The sequence below is a fragment of the Diabrotica undecimpunctata genome, chromosome 4 (genome assembly GCF_040954645.1).
Source record: "Diabrotica undecimpunctata isolate CICGRU chromosome 4, icDiaUnde3, whole genome shotgun sequence".
NCBI lineage: Eukaryota > Metazoa > Arthropoda > Insecta > Coleoptera > Chrysomelidae > Diabrotica > Diabrotica undecimpunctata.
The window spans coordinates 37,732,288-37,757,297 of record NC_092806.1 but is presented as its reverse complement, the minus strand read 5'-3'; the positions used below and the strand labels follow the sequence as shown (position 1 = coordinate 37,757,297).

The 25,010-nt window shown below is 33.3% G+C and overlaps 1 protein-coding gene across 2 annotated transcripts in view; it reads right to left on the bottom strand.

The window, feature by feature from the left end:
* Positions 1-6,302: 6,302 nt before the first annotated feature.
* LOC140439450 (UDP-glycosyltransferase UGT5-like) overlaps positions 6,303-25,010 on the bottom strand; it is a 55,305-nt gene continuing 36,597 nt past the window's right edge. For both annotated transcript variants that reach the window (XM_072529362.1, XM_072529363.1), the window contains exons 2-4: positions 17,720-17,942; positions 7,797-8,013; positions 6,303-6,622 (exon numbers count right to left, since the gene is read on the bottom strand). In XM_072529362.1, coding sequence (XP_072385463.1) covers positions 6,346-6,622; positions 7,797-8,013; positions 17,720-17,942 — 717 coding nt within the window. In that variant the 3' untranslated portion in view covers positions 6,303-6,345. The remainder of the gene's footprint in view (positions 6,623-7,796; positions 8,014-17,719; positions 17,943-25,010) is intronic.

Below are 25,010 nucleotides of genomic sequence, written 5' to 3'. Positions count from 1 at the left end.
AACAGGCATTTATATTGTGTCTACTTCAAGGATAATAGAAGGTCAACTCTACGTCAACCAATCCCTTGTAGAAAGAGTGACGCACTACAACTACCTCGGCACCATAATAAATGAAGAATGGACCAACAAACAGGAGATTAGAGCATGCATCGCAAAAGCTAGATCCACCTTCAATCGGATGGGGGCCTTATTTAAGAATCAAAACCTCTCTCTTGATACAAAAATAAGAATGCTGCGATGCTACGTCTTCTCTGCCCATTTTTATGGTGTTGAATCGTGGACCTTTAACGAAGATATGTGCAGAAGACTGGAATCATTTGAGATATGGCTATTTCGGAGAATGATTAAAATCCCGTGGACTGACCGAGTCACAAATCAGGAGGTACTGACTTCAGAAAAATTAATAAGAACCGAGAGGTACTGACCACCATCAAATCTCGAAAGTTACAGTTCTTCGGACATATTATGCGAAATAAATCCAGATATGCTCTCCTTCAAGCCATCCTGCAAGGAAAAATATTTGGAAACCGAGGTCAAGGAAGAAGAAGAACATCTTGGTTAAAGAACCTCAGAATCTGGTTCAATACAATATCTGTGCGGCTTTCCCGCGCTGCTTCAGATAAGAAAAAGATTGCCATGATGATCACCAACATTCGTAACGGATAGGCACATCAAGAAGAAGAAGAGGTATTTATCTGTCTCTGTCTTTCCAAATCTACGAAGATATGTCCTAAAATACTTATGTCCTGTGAGCACTTGCGTCAAGAAGTAATCCAGTCGCCTGTGACCACAGTCCACCCAGTCCCTTAACCTCGGGATCAGCATATTGATCCATTGAGCAACATCTTCGGTGGTATTTCACTCCTCTTGCCATCTTTCTATTGATCTTTCTCTTTCTTCTATTTTTATAACTGCTGTCAAATATCCTCTACTCTCATATAGATGTCTCCTGTCTACTGCTAACACATGCAAAGGAACACAACCCGTGATAGTCCTCAAGACCGCCGAGATACAGTCCTGTAAGAGCATACATAATCTAGATAATTAGATTCATAGCTAGATAGGTATTTCAGTTAGGTGGCACCAAAAATAATAAAAAGAAATACCTGACTCAAAAAGGTTGAGAACCAGTGGTTTAAATGATGTTTATAAAGAAGTAAACCTAGATAATATACCAGTATTGTTTTTATTTTTTAATTTTAAATTATTGAATTTAAGATGTGCCAGACTTGGTACCACTACTGGCGTTCCGGTACAGGGCACCACGAGTGCAAGTTTAATATTTTTTCATTTATTTGTTACCAATATTGTTAGTATTTCTAGTCAACCTTTTCTTTGTCACCATACTTACACCTGCTGCTGCTCATCTGTCTTTTTCTACTTCACTATAGAAATGAACAAATAAAACTCATCTATTCTTTTCCTTTCAGTTTTATTTCCGGAGGGCTTATTACATCTAATTTAACTCTTAATTTCTTTTAACGCATAGTCTTAACTCATTAACATTTTTCGTAGGCTGGATAGTTTTTCATTAGGGCTGCTACATAATAAATGGTTTGTAGCTTTTATTTTACTTCTAAGAATAATTTTTGCATTTATCGTTTATATAACGGGTATATTGAAGTACCCCGTATGTAGTTGTTATACTATTGCGTGTGATGATAGAGAACAGTTTACCGCGCATTTTTCTCCCAGTCAATTTATGTTACTGAGACGTGTTTAATTTAAATTCATATTTCTCAACGTATGCATTATTTTTCTTCTTACAGTACGATTTTCTGCTCCAGATGTTGTTGATAAGCAACTACTATCTTTGCTTGCAACTATTCCGAATAGTTTGGTTGTAGATGTATTGAACCAATTTCTCAGGTTTTAAAGAAAGCCAAGATATTCTTTGTTTTAATTTTTTAGATATTTCTTTTTAAAAATAAGTTGCGACAATCTATATCAAGCCACATTAATTGATATTCAATATCAATCCATACTGTTGAGTAAAGCTTTGACGGATGGATTTATTTCTTTTCTGGAAAATGATCATATTTGTTCCTTACATGTCTCTGTCTATTTTTCAATGTGCCTCCAGTAAGTTGTCGTTCCATCGTTTTCGTAGTCTTTCTACTGATCGTCTTCATATTGGGGAACCGTCTCTTGCCGTCTTTTCTACTATATTTAATGTAATTTGGCTTATATGATCATTCCATTGAATTCTTCTATTACTTACCCAGTCCTTGATATTCTCCACCTTACATCTACGTCGTTATCTGTACTTATAGCTCTGTCCCATAGTGATTTACCATCAACTGTACCATTAAACTGTTTTATCTCTTCTGTTTCTAACATCCATTTTGTCATCTCTGTATCAGGTCGTGTTTCTGCCGCGTATGTCAGTATTGATCTGATGACTGTTTTGTAAATTCTGAATTTTGTTTCTTTCCCGGTATTTTTATTTCTTTATAAAGTTTTGTTTGTGCAATCTGCGGTTCTGTTTGCTCTATTCACTTGATCTTTTACGTTTGTTTCAAGCTTTCCCTAGCTAGATAATGTGATGCCTAGATTTTTAAACTCCTTTACTTGTTCTATTATCTAACCTTATAACTCTTGTAAATGCAGCAATATCTAAATTATGGTGCAGCATACGTTGTAAATTATCTTTACTTTGAGAGAATAATATTGCTTCGTCTGCATAGCAGATTATTTTAAGTTGTTTTTCTCCCATTTATTATCCTTTTTTAATTCTTACATTTTTTAATATTTAATCCATAATCAGGTTAAACAATAGAGCACTCAGGGAATCTCCATGTCTTATCCCATTGCCAGCTTTAATAGGGTCAGTTAATTCTTCTTCTACCTTTACTTTTATTGTTGATTTGGTAGATATGTTTGATAGCTTTGATTATTCCTAAAGGTATCTCTCTCGTGTACAATAAGTGGATAACGTCCTTTAACGACGACCTGGTTAAATGCTTTCTTAAGGTGCACGAAACATTGATATGCCAATTTGTTGTATTCTCATAATTTCTCTGCCATTTACCTTAGTATAAATATAGCGCCAGTGTTATAATTTCATTCAGTTCATTTGATAATACTTTGGTAATTAATTGTAGTGTTATGTTTAATGAATAAATTCCTCCTAAATTATTTTCCGGGTCCGATTTGTCTACCTTTTTGAGGTAGGTATTAGGATGCTTGATCCCCATGCATTTAATGATTGATATAATTTCGACACAAAGATTATCTAGACAAACAATACTTAATACAGTGTCACATATTGCCCAAACCGTGCTTATCACAGTGTTGGGGAAAGTAGGTATGTGGTATTTGTTTTCATATTTTACATTCAATATTTTTCTTTTACTGCACTATAATGTGATCTAATTAAATGGCATATTCTAACTTATTTGCTTTAAAATACACTGTTTCCGGTTATTTCATAAAATCTCGTAAAATTGTCAAACTGGCTATCTCATTTATTATGTTTTAAGTACGGAGAATTTGACTTCTTTTATTATTTTGTGTCGCCAATATACACAAAACATGTGAAGTATCATATTACTGTTATGATTGAATTGGATTGTCGTTATTCAGAAGCGCCCTAGAATAGGGTTAATTTATGAGATGCACTTATCCATAACCCACTTAACGGTTAAAGGGTTCTTTCTGACCATTTCAATATCAAGTCTCAAGACGAGACACACACTTCGACTTTATCACCGAAACAGAGAACAGTAACCACACGGGACGTCTCTTCTTTGTGCCTCGGATGGCGTCATCATGCACGGCGACCAATTCTTCTGCCTGTTACGAATACATCAATATATCAAAAGGTGAGTCTTTATTCTTTGTACAGACAACAGTATGAGCTAAATCCAGTTAATTTCGTAATTTTCGTCACAGTTGTATTTGCTATTTTTTGCTATTTTATTTACAGTCAAAATATTGCATTTTTTCTTCATTATTATTTCTTGATTCATTTAACCAGCGACCTTTTAAGTTTTATACAAAACATACAGAAATGTGACACTGGATTTTACAATGTTCACAATGTCACAAAATGTTACCACAAGATTCTGTCAGCAAACTCTCAAGTAGTTTATTTATGGTTACATCAACAATGGTTACAATTTGTCCTATTCCTACAAATATTGGTCGTGGTTTATGTTACCCGTTGAGTGCTTTCAGGTATTTATATGCTTCAGTGGTAATAACCTGATTAAAATATTCCTTTATTTTTAGTCTTTGGTCGTTCTTCTTCTGGTTCCTATCCGTTTCGGATGTTGGAAATCATATTGGCAATCATGACCTTGCTCGCTGCGGCTCGAAACAGCTCCGTTGAGGTTTTATTAAACCATGTTCTTAAATTCCGCAGCCATGATATTCTCCTTCTACCGAGTCATCGCTTACCTTTGACTTTACCTTGCAATATAGACTGCAGCAGGGACTAACGGTGCTGATTTCTCATAACGTGTCCCAGATATTGCAATTTTATGCGTTTGATCGTAAACACAATCTCTAGTTCCTTCTTCATTTTTTCTAGAACTTCCTTGTTCGTGATCCTTGCTGTCCATGATATTCTCAGCATTCTTCTATAAAGCCACATCTTAAATTATTCAAGTTTTTTAATAGTGGTGTCTGTAAGCGTCCATGTCTCCGCCCCGTACAACAACACAGAGAAAACATAGCATCTCAAATGTCTCATTTTTGTATCTAGGGATATGTTGTGATTTTTGAAGATGGCGCTCATTTTGTTAAAGACCGTTCTTGCCTTTCCTATGCGGCACTTTATTTCCTGTACATTGCTCCACTGTTCGTTTATAATAGTTCCCAGGTAGCAATACTGTTTTACTCGCTCTATCTGCGTCCCATTAATGTATAGATGAGCCCCATTTATATTCTCCTTGCTGATCTTCTTCTTCTTAAAGTGCCTATCCGTTCCGGACGTTGGCAATCATCACGGCTATCTTCACTTTGCTTATTGCAGCGCGGAACAGTTCAGTGGTAGTCGTGTTATACCACTTTCGCAAATTTTGAAGCCAGGAAATGCGTCTTCTTCCCGGTCCTCTCTTACCATTTACTTGCCCTTGGAGAATCAGCTGGAGAAGGCCGTAACGTTCTTGATTTCTCATTACATGACCTAGATATTCCAACTTTTTAGTTTTGACGGTCATGAGAATTTCACATTCTTTCCCCATTCTACGCAGGACCTCCACATTAGTAACTCTGTCAACCCAGGATAATCCTTGCTGATAATCATTTGTTTCGTTTTGTGGGTATTAATGTTTAGTCCGTACTGTTGACTCTACTCGTTTATTCTGTCCATTAGCCTCTGAAGTCCCTCTAAACTATCTGCTATCACCATGGTGTCGTCGGCATATCTAACATTGTTTACTCTTTCACCATTTAGAAGGATGCCTTCGTCTATTCCGTAAAGAGCCTCGTTAAAAATTTTCTCTGAGTTCATATTAAATATCAATGGCGATAACATCCCTGTCTAACTCCACGTAGTATTTTTATGTGATCTGTTTCTTCTCCGTTAATTTTCATGTATGCGGTCTCATTCCAGTATAGTTCTGAAATTATTCTGAGGTCTTTTTCATCCAGGTCTGCTTCTTTTAAAATGTTTATCATCTTTTGATGTTCAACTCTGTCAAATGCCTTTTCATAGTCGATCAAGCACGTGTATACGTCGCAGTTAACGTCCCTGCATCTTTGAATCAGTACATGTACTCCGAAAAGTGCCTCTCTGGTACCCACTGCGTTAATGAAGCCGAACTGTCTGTCCGATATTTGTTCCTCGCACTTCTTATAAATTCTTCCATGGATGACTCTAAGAAACAGTTTCAACATGTGGCTCATTAGGCTGATTGTTCGATATTCTTCGCACTTTTTAGCCCCCTGTTTTTTTAGGTATCGCTATAAATTCTTATTCTAGCCATTTATCAGGGATGATTCCTGTATTGTATATTTTATTGAAGACAGCCGTGATCCAATTTATTCCTTCTTCCTCCAAGGGTTTTAAAAATTCAGCTTCGATATTATCAGGCCATACAGCTTTCCTGCTTTTCATCCGTTTTATTGCTTCTTCCACCTCGGATTTAAGTATGTCCGGGCCCGTCATCCTCTCTGAAAATGGATGCCTATAATCCGTTCTTTGATCTTGAAAAAGTGTCTCCAAATATATTCTCCATTTGTCTTTCATCTCTTGAAAAGACAAACAAAGACTACTGCTGGATTTTCCTGGTCGCGGGAGAGGTTTCCTATAATTTTATTAGTTTTTATTTATTTTTGAATAAAATACATTCTGATTTTAATAAACTTATTACAACTTTATTCAGTCTTTATACATTATTACTGCATTTTTACTTTCTTAGCTGAAGCTCTGAGTATCATTTTTAATATTAATCTTGTAATATAGAATGCCAAGTACATAATTAGCCCTAAAATTGCAAATATAAACGCAAGAACATCTAGTAAATAATATTGATAGAAAGGCATATCCACAGCAGCAGTCTTCATGAAAGGTGCTCCTTTATGTTTTACAACATATTCTGTCCAATAAACAGCAGTCTCCAATGGCGGCAGCGGGCGGTCTTTGAATCGTTCAGATAAGGCAATTGCTTGATCTCTAAAATAAATTAAATTTATGAACTTTAGTTTTAATATCTGGTAAAATATATTTAATAATATAAATAAAATATTTTTTATGAACATAATTATTTTTCCAAAGCTATGTCCTCTGCAATTTAGAACCTTTATTAATTAAATGCGAAACTATAATTTTAGTATCTACGTATTTAATTTATTTAACAAAATTAGCTTAAACCCAAACAAACTTAGTTTAATTGGATAGGTATGTTCAATACCTTTCAAACGAGATTATTTGCCATAAGGTCCCATTTAAAATTATCGGTCACAGTGTCTGTCATCTAACACTATTACTTCACCTGTTATGACTAATTTCCTTCTCCATATTTTACTATTATATCCGTTTAAAAGATACAAGGAGCGAAGAAGACTTTGCCTAGTACTGTGTAATATTTTGATATTAGGTCACAAATATTAAAATGTAATTTAAGCATTTCAAAAGAGAACTAGGTATATATGATATATGTGATAAATGTATGTCTTATATATGATATATGTCTTAACATATTTGTTACCACCTCCCCTTTCCATCAATACCTTGCACGTTGTTGTACGTTGAGCTATTTAGATGTTACAAGCTTAGTGTCCTTTTGGCAATGCCGCCATGTTTTTTCGCTGTCTACGTATACATCCTGTATTATATTATAAGAACCGATAGCCAAAAAGAAGAATAATTGTCAGTCGAAATCAAGAAGAATTAAGAGACGAAAAGAAGAAGAAATGACGCCATTTTTACGTTTGATGGATGACAGACGAAAAAGAAGAATAATTGATGCCATCTTCACGTTTAAAGGATGACAGATAAAAAAGAAGAAGAATTGACGCCATTTTCACGTTTGGGAGACGACAGACGAAAGAAGAAGAATTGACGCCGTCTTCATGTTTGAACGATGACATTTGACATGACAGCTGACATGACAGTTGAGAGTTGACAGCTGTCAGCCGCCATCTTGTGATGTCAGAGTGGAAGTAGAGGGGGTGCGTTCAACCGACCCATATTCTGCTACATATATAAGACATATATTTTAAAATTTTGACATTGTTAGGATCATTTATTAGATATACGTACAAAAAGTTACAAAAAAATAATTTGAATTTTTCATTTCTTTTTTTAATATTTGTACTTAAACGATTAGTGTGCTAAATATACTCACTTCATTTTAATAGCCTGTCTTATAGCCCTGTATGCAGTTTCTTCGGTGACATCACTCGTTCTAAGCACAACTCCACCTCCATTAGCTTCTAAAGCTACAGCATTGCTGAATTGGTCACCAAACTGCGGCATAACCAAAATAGGTACCCCACAATAAACAGCCTCCATAGTACCTAGCATCCCACCATGGGATATAAAGAGTTTGACATTGGGATGACCTAAAAAGATAATAGTGTAATTTTTTATTTTATTATTACAAAGAAAATTATTTAAGCAAAATTTACCATATATTATTCATATCATGAGCTTCTATAAGTAATACAAAAACTATCAACAACAAACATCAGTGTTTATTCTAAAATAAGCAACAGTTTAATTAAAGCAAACCAAAAAGTTAAATTTTTCAATACAAGAAAATTAGCAATTAGCGATCATCAATAATGGATTTCTCTTGCCATATTAACTGGAAAAACGAATACTTTGATGCTAGATCTTTATAGCTTTAGAAACGAATGAAGACCGATATTTTATCTGGATGAAACGTGGTTCGATACCCACGATATTACTCAAAAAGGTTAGATATACGATTCTATTAAGTGGGTTTCTATTGGGTGCACACCCATTTATCCAATTAATAGAGGTCAGCGAATAGTTATTCTGAACATTGGACCCAAACATGGCTGACTTGAAGGAGAAAGTTTTATTTTACTGTCGGCAAAAAAACATTAAAGTTTCAAAGATGGCTTATCATGAAAATATGACGAGTAGCTTGTTTAAAAAAATGGTTTGAAAAGAAATTGTAGCCAAATTTGCCTCCAAAATGTGTCATTGTATTGGATAACGGGATCTATCACAGCGAAAAAATTAGAAAAATCGCCCGTTTATGATCGACGAAAAAACAAATATCATATTTTTTGTATGAAAATGATTTGTACTTTGAAGAAACATATATACAAAAAAAATGTTGGAAGTTCTTCACCCGAAAGTGTTTAAAAAACAGTTTGTTATAGACAAATTAGCCAAGCTTGATGGTTATATTATATTGCGATTACCTTCTTATTACTGTGTTTTCAACCCTATTGAATTAATCTGGAGCCAATCTAGGCGTTGCCAACAAGTTTATGGCGAACCAACTGCTGTCCCAAATTTAGTAGCCAATCGGTGTCGCATGTTGTAGAAGAAATTAAAAAGATTTTTCCAACACTGGAAAATTGTGTCAAAATTGTGTTTCACATGTTATAAAAACAGAAGATCAGTACAGAACATTAACCCTTATCTGAGCAACACATTTTAATTATGTAACCGAGCAACTCGGGTCAGTTGGGCTCACCACTGTTCTTGGATGTACTATTCATATTTACTCATATGTTTCTAATATTCTTTTTTAATTTTTTATTATAGTTAAATTTAAATTCTAAAGATTAAAAAAAAGGTGTTACTATAGTATGCAATCTACCTCGAGGGTGCGATCTACCTAAAGGTTTTGCACAAAATAATAAAATGCAAGAAAAATTTTGTAGAAAAAACACTTATTCACAAGTAATAAACATTTGTAGCCAAATAAAGACTTGATTAATAAATAAATAAAAACGTTTGTAAATCTACCAGGCCATTTTATTTGAAAAGAGGGGTTGATGTTTACGCATACCCTGGAAAAAGATTACGGTGTTGTTGCCTTTCAATATTGTGTGAAAACCCTTCTGAGAAAAGATTATGGTAATTAGCAGCTCATGTATAAAGTACTGACAAAAACAATCTTTACAAAATAAATAAGACGCATAAGTCAGAAGAATATTTTTATTTTACTTTTACAAATTAATACTTTGTCATATCAATTTACTATTTTAGTTGGGACTAAGCCACAAGATTAGCTTATTCCCAACTAGAATGGCAAATTTATATGACAAATTAAATTATTATAAGTATTAGGTTAAAACAAAACAATAAAATTAAAAAAACCATAGATTAGTCATTTATTTTTATCATCAATTTTTTTGTTTCCTGTCCTTTTTTGCTGACACTTTTTCCTTGTTAAAACTAGAGGTTTTTCTAGTTTTTGCTTTTTATTGTGTGGTTTAACTTCCTGTAAGCATTTTTCAATACACTGTTTTGTTTCTCATTCTAATCCCCTTGATTTTCTTCTCAAAATTTGAGGCAACACTAGTTGTTCTGTTGTCGTTGCAAGAAACAATCTTCGCTTTACATTTTTGTTTTCGTTCCGTTTTGGATGTAAATTTGCCCAAATAATACCACATCTAAAATATTCATAAAAAATGCAAAAGGCCAACGGTTAGTTCGTCTTTTGCACATATATTTACGAACCATTTGGTCTAGCGTATTAACACCACATTTTGTACTGTTATAATAGAGTATCATATCTGGTTTTTTGTCAACATCATCTGCACCTGCACAGTAAGCATTGGAATACATGGTAGATAGGACTAGGACTCTTCTTTGTTTTTTCGAAACGTAAGAAACAAGAGATGCTTTTAGAGTGAATCCGAGAATTGAAAATTTCTCTAAACGGTTCTTGTTTGGAACAAATTTCCGAGTAACAAATCTCTTATGTTTTTTCACTATGCCCACAAGAGTCAATAAATTTGCCAGTAATTTACTTGCAAGAGCAAGATTAGTGAAATATCTCAAGTCACATTCCTGTTGGAATTATAATAAAGCACAACTAGTTGCTTTACAACTTGAAATGCAAGAATGCAAGGCCTTTGGCTATTGTATTACCCTTTTTTCCTGTATGTGGTATTCCACTTAAAGGGTAATATGTTTCCGAGTCACAGGCACACTTTATTTTTATGCCATTTTGATCTGGCTTTGAAGGCATCTACTGCTTGAAAGGACACCTACCTCGATACGGAACTTGATTGATTGACTTGAACGGATGACTTGATTCCGCACATAGCGTATTTCTGCTAATTTGTCGTTCCTTCTTCGTTTAGACCTCGTATCCTTATCGTCAAATCGAACTAATCTTAGCAAATTTTTAAATCGTTTTAACCCCATGGCAGCTTTAAATATAGTAGGTCCATAAAACTTACTCCAAAGTATATCTACATTATGGATTTTGGCACTCAGGTACCCTGAAGTTGGTAGTAGTCCAGTTCCCCATCCCCAGGACTTTTTCGGCTTCTTTATTTGTACACTTCACTATTGCGTTCACAATTTTTTCGTCCACAAACGAACAAAAGGAATCAAAAGGATCATCTACACTTTGACCAGGAGCTAACATTATCTTGTGCGCTTTGCTTTTTATTATGTCGCAGAATCGCATATGTCCTGTCGGTTGTGGTCGACTCAAAAATTACACACTCTGCAATTTGGGAACTTGTAGCTACACATTCTTCTTCATTTTCACTCAATACTACTTGCTGATCATCCTCTTTACTTACTTTCGAAATTTGATCTTTAATTTCAGTCACTTTTAATGCCACCTACTTAAAGAAATTCTTTATCATCGGAATTTCATAAATTATTAGCAATATCTTGCAGTTATCTAGCTGATAATGATTTTCGGGATATTATATTTGCACTATCTACTTTCACTGTAATTCAATATAATTTTAGGAGCTTAGTTGTCGACACTAACATCGATATCAAACGACTGATATCTGCTGCAATATTTATTTCAAAATATGTATAGGTACCTACCAAACAATATTATTGCACTCCAACAATGATTATCAATTTTTAAAATTCATTTAGAATAGACATAACACCTATTGTAAGTATCTTTTTGATGATGATATCAAAGAGATGTTTACATTGTTTGTTACACGTTTAGACTTGATTATTTAATTTCCGGAATCATCGTAAAAGTCGTTTAGATAATTCAGAAAAATATTACCTGACTACCAGATTAACTCCTGTAACTTTAGGTATAAATACTTTAGGTATAAATACAAATAGGGTCCGACGGGTCCGTGTTGCCCCTTTACGTGACAAAATTCTTTCGACGCCATAATTTCAAAAATGATAATGAATATTTTAAATATCCTATGACTATAATGAAGAAAACACTTCTAAACAAATTCAGTGATGCATAAAATTCAACAATTTTTTTTTATCATTTTATGATAAAAGAATTGGCGTCTCGGGTCCGCTGGACTCACCTTGCCCGGATAAGGGTTAACCTAGTATATTAAACTAATAGTTATAACATTAAATAACGTTAGATGACGTTATCTGTTTGATGTTATCTTTTTTAATTCTAATTTTTGCTACCACTCTTTTAATATTTTACTGGTATTAACAGTATTTTCCTTAATTTGTTTATTTATCTTATCTCATTATACATAACCATCATCATCAACTAGCCTCTAACGTCCACTGCTAAACATAGGCCTCTCGCATGGTTTTCCACTTAGTCCGATTTTGCGCCATCTGAATCCAATTTGTAGTCACTTTTTTATGTCATCTCTCCATCTCGTTGGGGGTCGACCTCTATTTCTGTTAGCTTGTATTTGGTGTCTTTATTCCAAAATTCTTTTTGTCCACCGGTCATCAGCCAATCTTGCTACATAATCTGCCCAGTTCCACTTTAGTTTTGTTATCCTTTTAATAACGTTTGCTACTCCTGATCTTTTGCGTATAGTAGCATTGGGTATTTTACCACGTAGAGAAATCCCTAACATTATTCTCTCCATTGCCCTTTCCGCAACTTGTAGTTTACTTACTGTTGTTCTTGTGAGTGTTAGAGTTTTTGCGCCGTAGGTCATCACTGGCGAAATACACTGATTAAATACTTTTCTTTTCAGACATATTGGAATCTTAGACCTAAAATTATCCTTTATCTTTCCAAATGCAGCCCAAGCGAGGTTTATTCTTCTTTTCAGCTCGATTGTTTGATTGTCTCCACTTATTTTGATCTCATGGCCCAAGTATTTATAGGAATCAACTGGCTCAATATCTTTGTCTTCTACTGAGATGTTTTTGTTGTGGACTAAATTTGTCGTAAATTGTGTTTTTAAAAAATTTATTTTAAGACTAACTCTTTTTGTGGCAGTATGAAGTTCTTGGAGCATTATCTGTGCCCGATCAAGGCTGTCTGCGATAAGAACGATATCATCTGCAAATTTAAGGTTATTTAAAAATTTTCCATCTACATTGATGCCCTTTTCGTTCCAATCTATTGTTTTGCAAGCGTATTCTAGCAAAGTTGTAAATAATTTAGGAGACATGTTGTCTCCTTGCCGAACGCCTCTTTCAATACGAAAGGTCCCAGTATCTTTATTAAGTCTTACACAGGCTATAGCCTGCTGATAGATGTATCTGATGAGAGATATGTATCGGTGATCTATTCTACATTGTGTTAGAGCTTGGAGCATTTCACTTTGATTGACCGTATCAAATGCTTTTTCAAAGTCGAGAAGACAAGTATCAGGGGTCTATTATATTCAATGGTTTCATGGTCATTTCAATGGTCTATTATATTCAAATTGTTAATCAACCACTTAATGGTTTGCAAAGGATAATTTGTTCCGTATCCACCTCTAAATCCTGCTTGCTCGCAAGGTTGATAGAAGTCTAGTTTTGATGTCAACCTATTAGTAATTATCTTATTAAACTTATTATCTTCATAAACAACTTATGATTCTACATAATAATATACCTCTAGTTACATAGATTTAAATACGTATTAAAACCTTATAAAAATAATGTACTTGAACTTTTTTGTAAATTTTAGCGAATCCTTTCCTAGAACGTTTGTTGTTTGTTGTTTGTTATTGTAATACTATATATAGTAATACTAGTCAACAAAATCGGCAGGCTCAACCTACCAGCGCAAGGTAAAATTTCATATATCTTGACGGAAACTTATATACACATTTGCAAGTGTAAAGTGTACTGGTTGATAGTAAAGAAATAAAAATTTGGTTTAAAAAAAAAGGAGGAAACCAAGATTTCTAATTTGCCAAGACATATTTTTTCTTTTTTCCAAAAATAATTACTTCAAATATAACTGCGATTTACTCTCCATGGAAAATGTTTCGTATTCTTTTTTACTTTATCTATTATTAACTTGCAATAAAAGATAAATTTAACTTAAAGATGGCAAACGCTATAAGAATTTAAATAATAAGCAAAATGAAAATAATTAGGCAACTTTTGCTTATTAAAATTAAATACTGAAAATAAGAATAGAAATAATATTCCTTAGAAATCAGCTTGATAAAATATACGATCTTTGTCCGTCAATAGTACCAAACTAATTGAAATAAACCGGTTGTTTGAATATTTTAATGATCGAAATGAAAGCAAGAAAAAAAAAAACACAAAGAAAAATTCTGTTAACAGGAGAACAAACAGAAGCAATTAATTTTTAAAAATTAATTCAAAAGGGTAAAAAAGTTGAGTCTTTTTGAAATCATGAAATTGCTATTATATGAGCGACTGAGTTTTCAAATAATTAATAAGAAAAACGAAAAAAATTAAGAAATATTTTGTTACTTTAAATTCATTTTTGGTAATATACACACCGGACCATTTAAAAAAATATATAAGTAATTTACCATAATTTTGCTACGATCAATGCAATCTTAAATACACGTCTGAATAGTTAAACTGGATATTAGTGCATTTTAAGGTGAAATAAAAGAAAATTCTGTTGTAACAAGAGACTTTAAGCGTGAAATGCAAATAAACAATAAAAAATAATGAAGAAAGCCAATTGTACCGTATTTGGTGCAATTTTTCAGTAGATTGGATATCGTGTTAAAAAAAAAACAAAAAATATGAGACGAAAGCTTAAGATAAGTAGTTTCAAATTGGGTAATTCTCTTTTGATTTAATTGCAAAAGTCAGTTTAAAAAATCCATAAACAAATTGATATTATACTGTTGCGTTTCGGAATATACAGTGTGTAAAAGTCAAATGTAATAAATTCATTATTTAGGTTACTGTACATATTTATAAAAAATCCAGAAACACGTCAAATTTAAATTATAACTTGACATTCTTTAACGTGAAAATGCAACCCCTACCTTCAACCTCCTTAGAATGACATGTACAACCCCCAATTTTTAAAATAGGAAGTATAAGCTTGTGATATATCGTTTGAAAGGTCTTTTCATTCTTCATTTAAAAATGTTGTCGCTTTCAAGTTTATTAAGATTAATTAAGATAAAATAAATTAAAATCATGTGGTTACGGAAATTCGCTAAAATATACTCAAAACTTATTTCCCGTTTAGGTCTTCATAATGAGAAAGTGAACAAAAACCATAGCAATGTGGTTTTTAGATGGTAACCATCTATGATCTATGGGACACATCAGCTAGGTCTAGTATCGACATTCTTAAAAGATTTTAATAAAAAGTCGTCCGAATGATAACTAATGCTTTACGGTACGTTCTAAACAAGACGATCGCACGAGACCTTAAAATGACAACTGTTAAAGAAGAAGTCACCAAACTCTATCAAGGATATGAACAGAGCTATTAGTCTTAGCCGGCTTAATGTCTAGCTCAAAATTTATTGACAGAACTAGGCTTAAATGACTGTCCCCAGCCGACCTGTTAACTAAAAACTAGTCGCAGAAGTCCAATAGAATCTAGAAGCAGACGACCAACCAAACCGTAAGATATTTGTCACAATATTCCAGTGCCAAGAATGCACCGGAAATTGTCCATGCTACAAAAATGCTATTAAAAATTTGCAATAAGGGATGGAGTAAAAGCAAAATACCAAAAGATTGGGAAGTGGTGGTTATTCTAAGAAAATAGGCGGGAATGTAATAACTACACAGGTATAATACTACTGAGCATCCCATTCAGAGTGTATGGGAGAATATTAGAGTCTTTTTCAAAAAGTTGATTCTAAAATGGAACAATGACAGAGTTGATTCAGAAAAGGAAGAAGCATCCAAGACTTTTTAGTACCTTTTACTACCAAGAAATTAATACAAAACGCATGGAATTAATAAGCATTGAGAAAGCATTTGATGATACTCCAAGCAAGGTGAAAGACATATACTTAAAAAAGAAAGATGTAAATATCAAACTCAGAAAAGCCATTATGATTGTATACCGACATACAAGGAACAGGGTCAGAACTAACAAAATGGAATCCAAAGAGTTTATAGTAAATAAGGGTTTACATCAAGGGGGAGTCCTAGGTCCCATACGAGTTTACGTCGTCTTGGATGACATAATTAAAAAAATCAGAATATAAATACTGAAACAAACCAGAATAAAAACACTGAAATTATACGCCGTACATAGGAAACTAGAAGCGGTTTTAATCTCAGAGTGCGCATACGCAGATGATCTTGTAATAGTTGGAATAAGCGAAGAAGCACTTTATCAAAATTTGCAAGTATGGAACGCTGCACTTATAAAACTATTTAGAATTAATGAAAATTTTAGGATTAATGAAGAGAAAACGAAAGTAATGGTATGCTGCAAAAACACAAAACAAAGGTAAAAATTAATGGAAATACACTCGACCAAGTCAAAACCTATAAATACGAGTGCTATAAATACGTACTTGGGAGTGCAAATAGAGAAGAGAGGAACTCAAGAAACTAAAATAAGTTCGAGTATAGAAAGTGTTGCTCGGATATATCACGCACTAAAGCACGTTTTTTTTAAAAAAAAATCCCAAAAAGCTGAAGTAGCCACCTATAAGATGCTGTATGTGCCGATTTTAACTTTTGGTAGTGAAAGTTGGATGCTTACTGATAAATTAAGATTCAAAATACAAAGCAAACAAATAAATTCTCTTAGAAGAATGATGGACATAACCAGATTGGACAGGATTAGAAATGAGACAGTTAGAAAACATCTTACGGTCCAACCAATTATTAAGAAAATTGAAGAGGCCCAACGAAGGTGATATGGATATACGCTTACAACAAATCAAGAAAGACCAATTAAACATGTGTGTGTGGGAAGCGGGAAGACAAATTAAGAGACCAAGGAGCAGGCCAATGAAGACATGGTACGATATTGTAACTTCAATCTTAGAAATAACAGGAATTAGCTAAGAAAACGCAAGAAACCAAGCAAAGAATAAGTAGCAATTGAGAAAAATTTTGCATGCACCTAACTGAAGACATTACACCCGACAAATAAGGGTAAAACGATTTAGGATTATATACAAGAATCGCGGGTGATTGATCCAAAATTTACAGTGAGGAGACCACAAGCAGAGAGAAGAAGCAGAGGTTGACTAACTACACGATGGACAGGCGACTGCGACATCAAACGAATCAATAGGAATCAATAGAAAATATTAAGCTTAAGACCGTGATAAAAAGTGAAAATAATTAGGGAAGTAGTGTTCAACTTTGGACGCAGAAGGCTACATGATCATGATATGATGACAGTCATTATACCATCTTTATTGACCTTTATGTTGACAGTCATTGTACCATCAGAATATTTTGGTATTGTTTGTCCTTTGTGAAGTTTTGGTTTTCCGCGTCTTCTGCGGTATTGTTTCGATCAGGTATAGGAGCTTTTATTGGATAAGTTTTTTAATAAAAAAAAGTTTTGTAACCAAATTAAAACTACTGTAATAATGTGTGAATACATGATATCTTACATTTAACTTTTTACTAAACAATTTTATCTGCATGCCCTTTTCTGATTTATAAGATTTTGAACAAGTAAGAATATAGTTTATCCCATTTATTTACAGCTAAACTATTTCCTGAGACCCAGCTTCTTTGTCATTCTTTTATTTCTCTCCTATGTTTATTTTTTAGATCTTTTTTCTTTCTCTTTCATTTATCTTCAGTTTTTATTACTTTTCTTTACCATTAAATCTAGGGGTCACTTTTTTAAAGAGTAGCTAGTCTATAAGCTTTACAACTTTTTGTTAAACTACTTTTAAGTTTTGCTAATAAATAATATTGTAACAAAGTAAGAAATAAAAAGCATATCTACAGTAAAGTAAAATTATTCGTACTTACATAATACATCCAACTGAGGCAACCATTTGCGCAACAAAATTTTATCAGATTTCCCTTCCATTGACTCGTTCTCAAATTTCCACAAGACTCTGTATGGTAATAAATCAAAAGCTTGTAGGAAGGCCTCTCGCTGTCTTCTAGGAAAAGTGTGACCCTTGGTCATGGAACCCATACAAAAGTATATTACTCCTTCAGGAGAATCTTCAATCCATTTCTTAAGATCCTAAAAAATATATGATATATAAAACATTTAAAATTTTTGTCTTAAAACTTTGTACAAAATAATATTATATCTACTGATCCAAAATTATTGTGATCATAGTGACTGACATTGTAATGTCACACTAAAAAAGAACTTATACTCTCAATTTCAATTCCTTTCAACAATAAAAATAAAAAATGGACATGGTCCATTTCAATGTGACACTATTTGACAGATATATGTGTTTGTGTTCGTGTATGTGTTTGTCCCAAGAAGCAAAAGCATTTTTAAGAAAATTATTTTTTTACCTATCCCTATGCAGTATAAAAACGTCTAAAGAGATTTATCATTATTATTTTTAAAAATAAACATATAGTTACATATAACAGAACGCATAGGCAACATCTCTCCAAAGTCTGTTAAAAACAAGAACAACAGAAGCTAATTAGCTACATGAATTATGCCAAGTAGCCTAGACGCATGGGTATGTTCTGAGATATATATATATATATATATATATATATATATATATATATATATATATATATATATATATATATATATATATATATATATATATATATATATATATATATATATATATATATATATATATGTGTCAACTAACTGATTACACACTTAGATAATTCCTTGTACTGATATCCTTTAGTTTCTTGACGAAATCGGTCCCCCAATATTTTGTTTATTAAAAATCTACAACCTAACACGGATTGTAAGTTTAAGACCCTATTCCCTAACATTTATGAATATATGCTCACACCAGTAACCTTTTCCTCATTTTATATAAGTGACTTTGGAGGATTCAAAAGTCATGGTCAGAATAAATGGAGATATGACAGAGGCATTTGATATTGAAAATGGAGTTAGGCAAGGTAATGCCTATCAACAAAGCTTTTTAATCTAACTCTGAAAGCTATTGTCAGAAAACTATATTTGAACGGCTGTATTAATATAAGATCCACTCAAATATGCGCCCATGATCATGATGTTGCCATAAAAAGTAGCAATAGAAGGGTATTAAATGGAAAAGCTATAGATTTGAAACGGAAAGCCTCTGCATTTGGTCTAAATATAAATAAAAGAAAAACAAAATATATGGAGTGCATAAAGTCAAAAATGCCTCCATCTTTTTCTACCAAGGCTCAATAAAATAACAGCAACATCATCGGTCAAGAAATACGAGCACGAATTGTTAGCGGTAGTAAATTGCTTTTATGCTTACAAAGACTTAATAAAAAGTAAATTACTGAATCGTGAGTCTAAGCTTAAAATCTAAAAAACAGTAATTAAACCAATGATCACATATGGATATGAAACGTGAACCCTTTCAACCACTGATGAAAATCAATTAAGAATATTTTAGCGCAAAATATTAAGACATATATTTAGACCAACCCATTGTAGCGATGGTTCGTGGAAAACAAAAATGAACTATGAGCTGAATCAATTATTGCTAGCGCAAATATCGATATCTTTATAAAGGCACAAACACTAAACTATCTTGGCCACTTAAGTATGCCAGATAATCGAGCTATAAAAGTAATACAGATATGGAACCCCAAGATAATAGAACAAGAAGAAGGCCCATAAAAGGTGGATACACGATGCAAAGGGTTGTAGCGCTATTAGAAGAAGAAGAAGAAGCTTTGATGAAAATATTGTAAATCACTCGTTATCAATATATCTCAGACGGTTGTTTCGGTTGCACTATTTGTTTTTCTAGTTGCATATGGCAACATGTCTATTGCTTTTTAATAACCTGTTTACATATATACTAGACAGCTTGTATTTTATATCAAATATATCTTTAGCGGAACATTTATAATAATTTATGGAGCTATTCTGGATATTATTTTGTATTAACAATACTTAGGCATCTTAATGAAATAAACGTTTATTTTTAAAAATGTCATAGTTAAAATATATCTTTTTGTATTTTTATTATCTATTGTTCTCTAGTAAGTGGCCATAAAGTATCTTCCTGTAATGCCGATGTTTACTTTTAGACGATCTCTAAAATCTGAGCGGTAAACTGCAATTTTTAATCATTTGGTTGTTTTTTCCGTTTTATTATTTGGGATTGTTTTTTATCATTCTTTAGCATACTTTGCTTTCTCACATAATTAAATTTGCAAAAAAGGTGATATAAATTTAAGTTTGTAATTGCGAACAATTAAGAATTACAAAAGAACAATTAAAAAATAATAGGTATATTAAAAGTGATTATTAAATTTTTAAATAAAAACATTGAAAAAATCTTATTTTATTTAAGTATAATTACAATTTTACTTAACGTTGCCTCTTATGCTCTTGCCGCCATTGAAGGTCACAAGCCGAAATGATGAAGGATAAGGAAATCCTACTCACGATGGGATAGGTGAAGGAGAGTTTTCAGATATCTAGATATCCGCCTGATATCTAGAACCCTTTGGCTAAGGTATGGTAACCCTAACAGAAGAGTCCCTAGACCAGTGATTCTCAACCTGGGGGCGATCGCCCCCCGGGGGGCGATTTGAGATATTCAGGGGGGCGATAGAGCGAAGGGGGCGATATGGGGGGCGACAGAGAAAAGGGGGCGATAAGGGGGGCGTTTAGCATCCGGAAAACGAGAAATGGGTAATTGAGCAAAATAAGAAAAGAGAAAAAAATATAATACTTTCGATCGGATATCCATAGGATAATAAAAAGTAAATATATGTATACCAATGCAGGTAATAATAACACAAACATCTCGTCTAGTCACAGATCTTGTCGAACACGAGGCGTCACAATATTAGAATCATTATTAGTCACAATATTAGAATTCGAACAGAGACGTCGACGCGTGGCAATATAATTATTTATTGAGAATTGCAAGATAGTGTTTTTATTCTTTGCTTTCTCAATAAGTTGTAATTAATTACTGTTTTGGTTTGCTCTCAAAATATCAGCACCTAAAAAAAAGTGCCGGCAGTACTCAACGGAGTATTTGAAATATGGATTAATTGAATTGCCAGGAAATAAGAATCTACCATTGTGTCTTATTTGTGCAAAATCTTTGTCAAACGAATCCATGAAGCCGCCTCGTCTTATGGATCACTTGAAGAGGATTCATCCAGAGAAGTCAGACAGACCCGTCCAATATTTTGCGGTGAGTAAAAGTCTTTTGTTTGTAGGATGTAATTTTTCCATGTACAGTTACAATAATTGAATAGTTTACAGACTTACGTATCTAGGAGCCTATCTTTTAAATTTTTACCCCGTTTAAACGCACCTTTTACGTCAAAAATATTACAATGTAAAAATTAAAGTGTAAACTATTTAGTGATCGTAACTGTACCTAGGTATCAACATATTATAATTATTTTTACTTTCTATTACCAAAAGTCAGACTGAAAGAAAACCTTTTTTAAACTTTATTACCATTACTTATAATAATTAAAGTGAATGTGTATTTCTTTCGTTTACAGGAGCTCAAGCCAAAGTATGAAAGGCGAGTTACTGTTGGGTCGTTGATTGCAAAAGCTACCAAGAAAAACGACAAGGGTTTACTTGCTTCCTACAAGATATCATTCTTAATAGCAAAAAGTGGCAAGCCGCACACAATTGGAGAAGAACTCATCCTCCCAGCTGTCAAAGAGATAGTTGATACTACGTTGGTACCCAGTCAGGCCAGCCAAGTAACAGATGCAGTTCCTCTCAGCAATAATACTGTCTCCAGAAGGATTGATGAAATGGGAGCGAATGTCTAAGATGTTCTCTGCCGAGGAAATGCTATTTGTTAGAAGTCTGATTACTGATACAAAAGGATCTTCCATATTTGAAGTCATTATGAGATTTTTTGAGGAAAAAGAGATTCCCTTATTAAATATGATCGCCTGTGCTACTGACGATGCAGCAGCAATGACAGGACGCCATTGGGGATTTATTGCACATCTGAAACAAGCAGTACCTGGAATTTTGTGTGTTCACTGCGTCATTCACAGAGAGCATTTGGCTGCCAAGAATTTGAGTGGGAGGTTGCACGATTCTCTTCGACTTGTCATAAATGCGGTAAATAAAATTAAAGCAAAACCAAAGAATGATCGAATATTTCTTACACTTTGTGAAAAAAATGATGAGATATTTAATACATTGCTACTACATATGGAACTCCGCTGGCTTTCTAAAGGCAAATGCTTAAGGCGGTTCTTCAGTCTCATGGATACTGTTATTGAATTTCTTAATACTACTGACCCCACACTGAGTACATAACTACAAGAGAAGCGAAATGACATCGCTTACTTATCAGATATTTTTCAAAAAATAAAATAAATTAACCTGCAACTACAGGGGAAGAACATAAATATGGCCAAAGCGAAGGGAGTAGTCGGAGCATTCATTGACAAACTATCTATTTTTGAAGAAAATATGCAGAGAAGAGAGAGAAGAAAATATGCACCAAATTCCCCAACTTCAAATCTTCTTGTGGTGATTCTGAAGATCTTCAAACATACTGCCTCCACTTTCAAACACTGAAAGAAGATCTGCATCCCGATTCCAAGATTTGGCTAGTCTGAAAGTGCCAACTTGGTTTATCAATCCTTTCAGCGTGGAAGTTTCAACGGTATGTTCTTCTCTTTAAGAAAACTTGATAGATTTGAGACATGATGTTGAAATTGAAAGTTTGTTTCGGGAGTGTGGGTACGAAAGATTTTGGCCGCGGATAAAAAAGTGTATCCAACCTTGTGGAATGCAATCCAATTATTATTATTGGCATTTCCCACAACATATCTAGTGGAGAAAGGTTTTAGTTCTATGTGTATATTGAAAAACAGACAAAGAAATAGGCTTGACATAATAGAAAGAGGGGATTTGAGGTTGTTATTAACCAACATTGAGCCAGACATAAAGAAATTATATGAGAGACACCAGGCCCAAGGAAGCCATTAACAATTCTTTTACACACATATAACCATTTATCATTTTACGAAATGTAAAAATAAATAAATATGGATACTTACCTTTTGTATAGATTCATTATTTGTTTTAATTTAATTGTGTGGGGGGGGGCGATTGTAGTATTTATAACTGGTGAAACCTGTCCAAGGGGGCGATCATGGGAAAAAGGTTGGGAACCACTGCCCTAGACGTCCAAGTCTGGGTTTAGGCGTAGGGCTAACAACCCTACCCCGAAAAAAAGCACTGTTACGGGAGCTACAGAAACAAAAACCGGACGGACCTTATACCGACGATTTGGTAAACTAAAAAAGGTAATTGACTTAGATCATGAAACGTAGAACATTGTACTCTACAAAAGCGATACAATATTTGTTAGACACTCTTAACAAATATATTATAGACATAAGAGCTATACCAAAGGTACGATGGAAAGGAATCGGTACTATCCAGAAGAATCTAAATACAGTATACTGTAGTTGCCATCAAATGAAAAATATCTGTGATATAGTCTCTAAAGTAAACAAAGGAGTTAGTAACCTTATTAAAGGTTGACGCTATAGATCTTAGAATATGTGACCTAAGAATACAGAAAACACTCTTTAACTATAGTCGCATTTATGCACATGTCCCCAGCTACGATAAAGCATACATGGAGAAAGAAGAAGAAAACTTACAATGAATTAAAAATTATTATCGATTAAAAATTTGAGGACGGTTTCGGTAGTAATAGGCCATCATTAGTGAAAACATTTTAATAGTAATTGGAACTAACTACAATAACCCTTAGTTGACCTATTAAAAATATTCAATTTTCAAAATATTGTGACACAGGGTTAATGTTCGAGTATTTTACTTTAAGGGAACATTCAGATTTCTACTTGAAAAAAAAACATTAGAGTCCACGGTTGATACCAACCAGCCAGACCCGGAATAATTTTTAATGTATTCCAATTACGAATGTCATTACGATGCATTTTGTATTCAGTCTCGACACAAGCTTTGCACGCGCTTTCCTTATGTTTAGTTCCTCACGCTAAATGTATCCCACGGGTTTTTAATAATGCCCACATGATAAACAATGGTCCTAGTACTTAAGAGTTGACCTGTTCGAACCATTTCACACGTTTTTTAAACGTTTAAGTTCCATTTTAACTCACAGGTCACCCGGGAGTTCCCGGAAAATCAACATATAGTTTTTTTCATTTTATATCAATGATCTAATAATCCTCATATATCTCATATATTTTATAAATTATATTTCAGGTAACTTAAGATAATTAAATTTTAGGGGATTTTGCGAAAATTTCCACGGGGGGTGAAAATTATGTGACAGACTTTACCAGCAGAATTAAAAAAAACAAGTTTTTACGGTGAATTTATTTCAAATGGACTCAATGGCCAGTGAAAACTATGTAGTTATTCATATTTCGACGAGTTATTTCAGATTAAATAAATAAAAGCTTCTAGCTGCAATGAAAGCCGAGATAATGTAAATTTTTCCTACGTGTTTCTATTTGAAGTTCCGATATCGAAATAAAAAACGGAGCTGAAACAGTAATCCCCTGCACTTTCCTATGTCCACCTTTCGAAAATACCTTCGTTTCGAAGCGCTATAAGTTTCGAAAAATTATATGAATTTTATAGCTATAACTTTCATTATGACGTTTAGATTTTCGTTCAAAATTTGTGCAAATTTTACTTCTAAATGTTTATAAACAATGGAGATATGATTTTTTTTTAAATAGTCCCTAACTTCGTTCCTATTGGTCATAGAAAGTTTTTTTTTAATGTGAGTTTTTTTACCAGTTGTTTAATGGTTGTTTGTAAAAGTCTGTAGCTTGAAAAATATAGAAGTTAATACAATTGTTTAGAAGTAAAAAACGTACCCCTTCTTCAAACGTTTATTTTGTAAATAATTTCGATGAAAACGCAATATTCATTTAACTTCTGAGATAGTTTAAAGTCTTAAAGAATCCTATGAAATTTGCTAAATGTGTCTAGCATCATTAATAGAGCAAGTTCAATAGCCTCAGGGATAAATAAATTAATATCTTTTAAATTATTTGACCGATCGGGGAAAATTTCGCACAAATTTAAAAGACGGTAATTTCTCGATGTTCAAATGTACTAATACCATTTTATTTACCA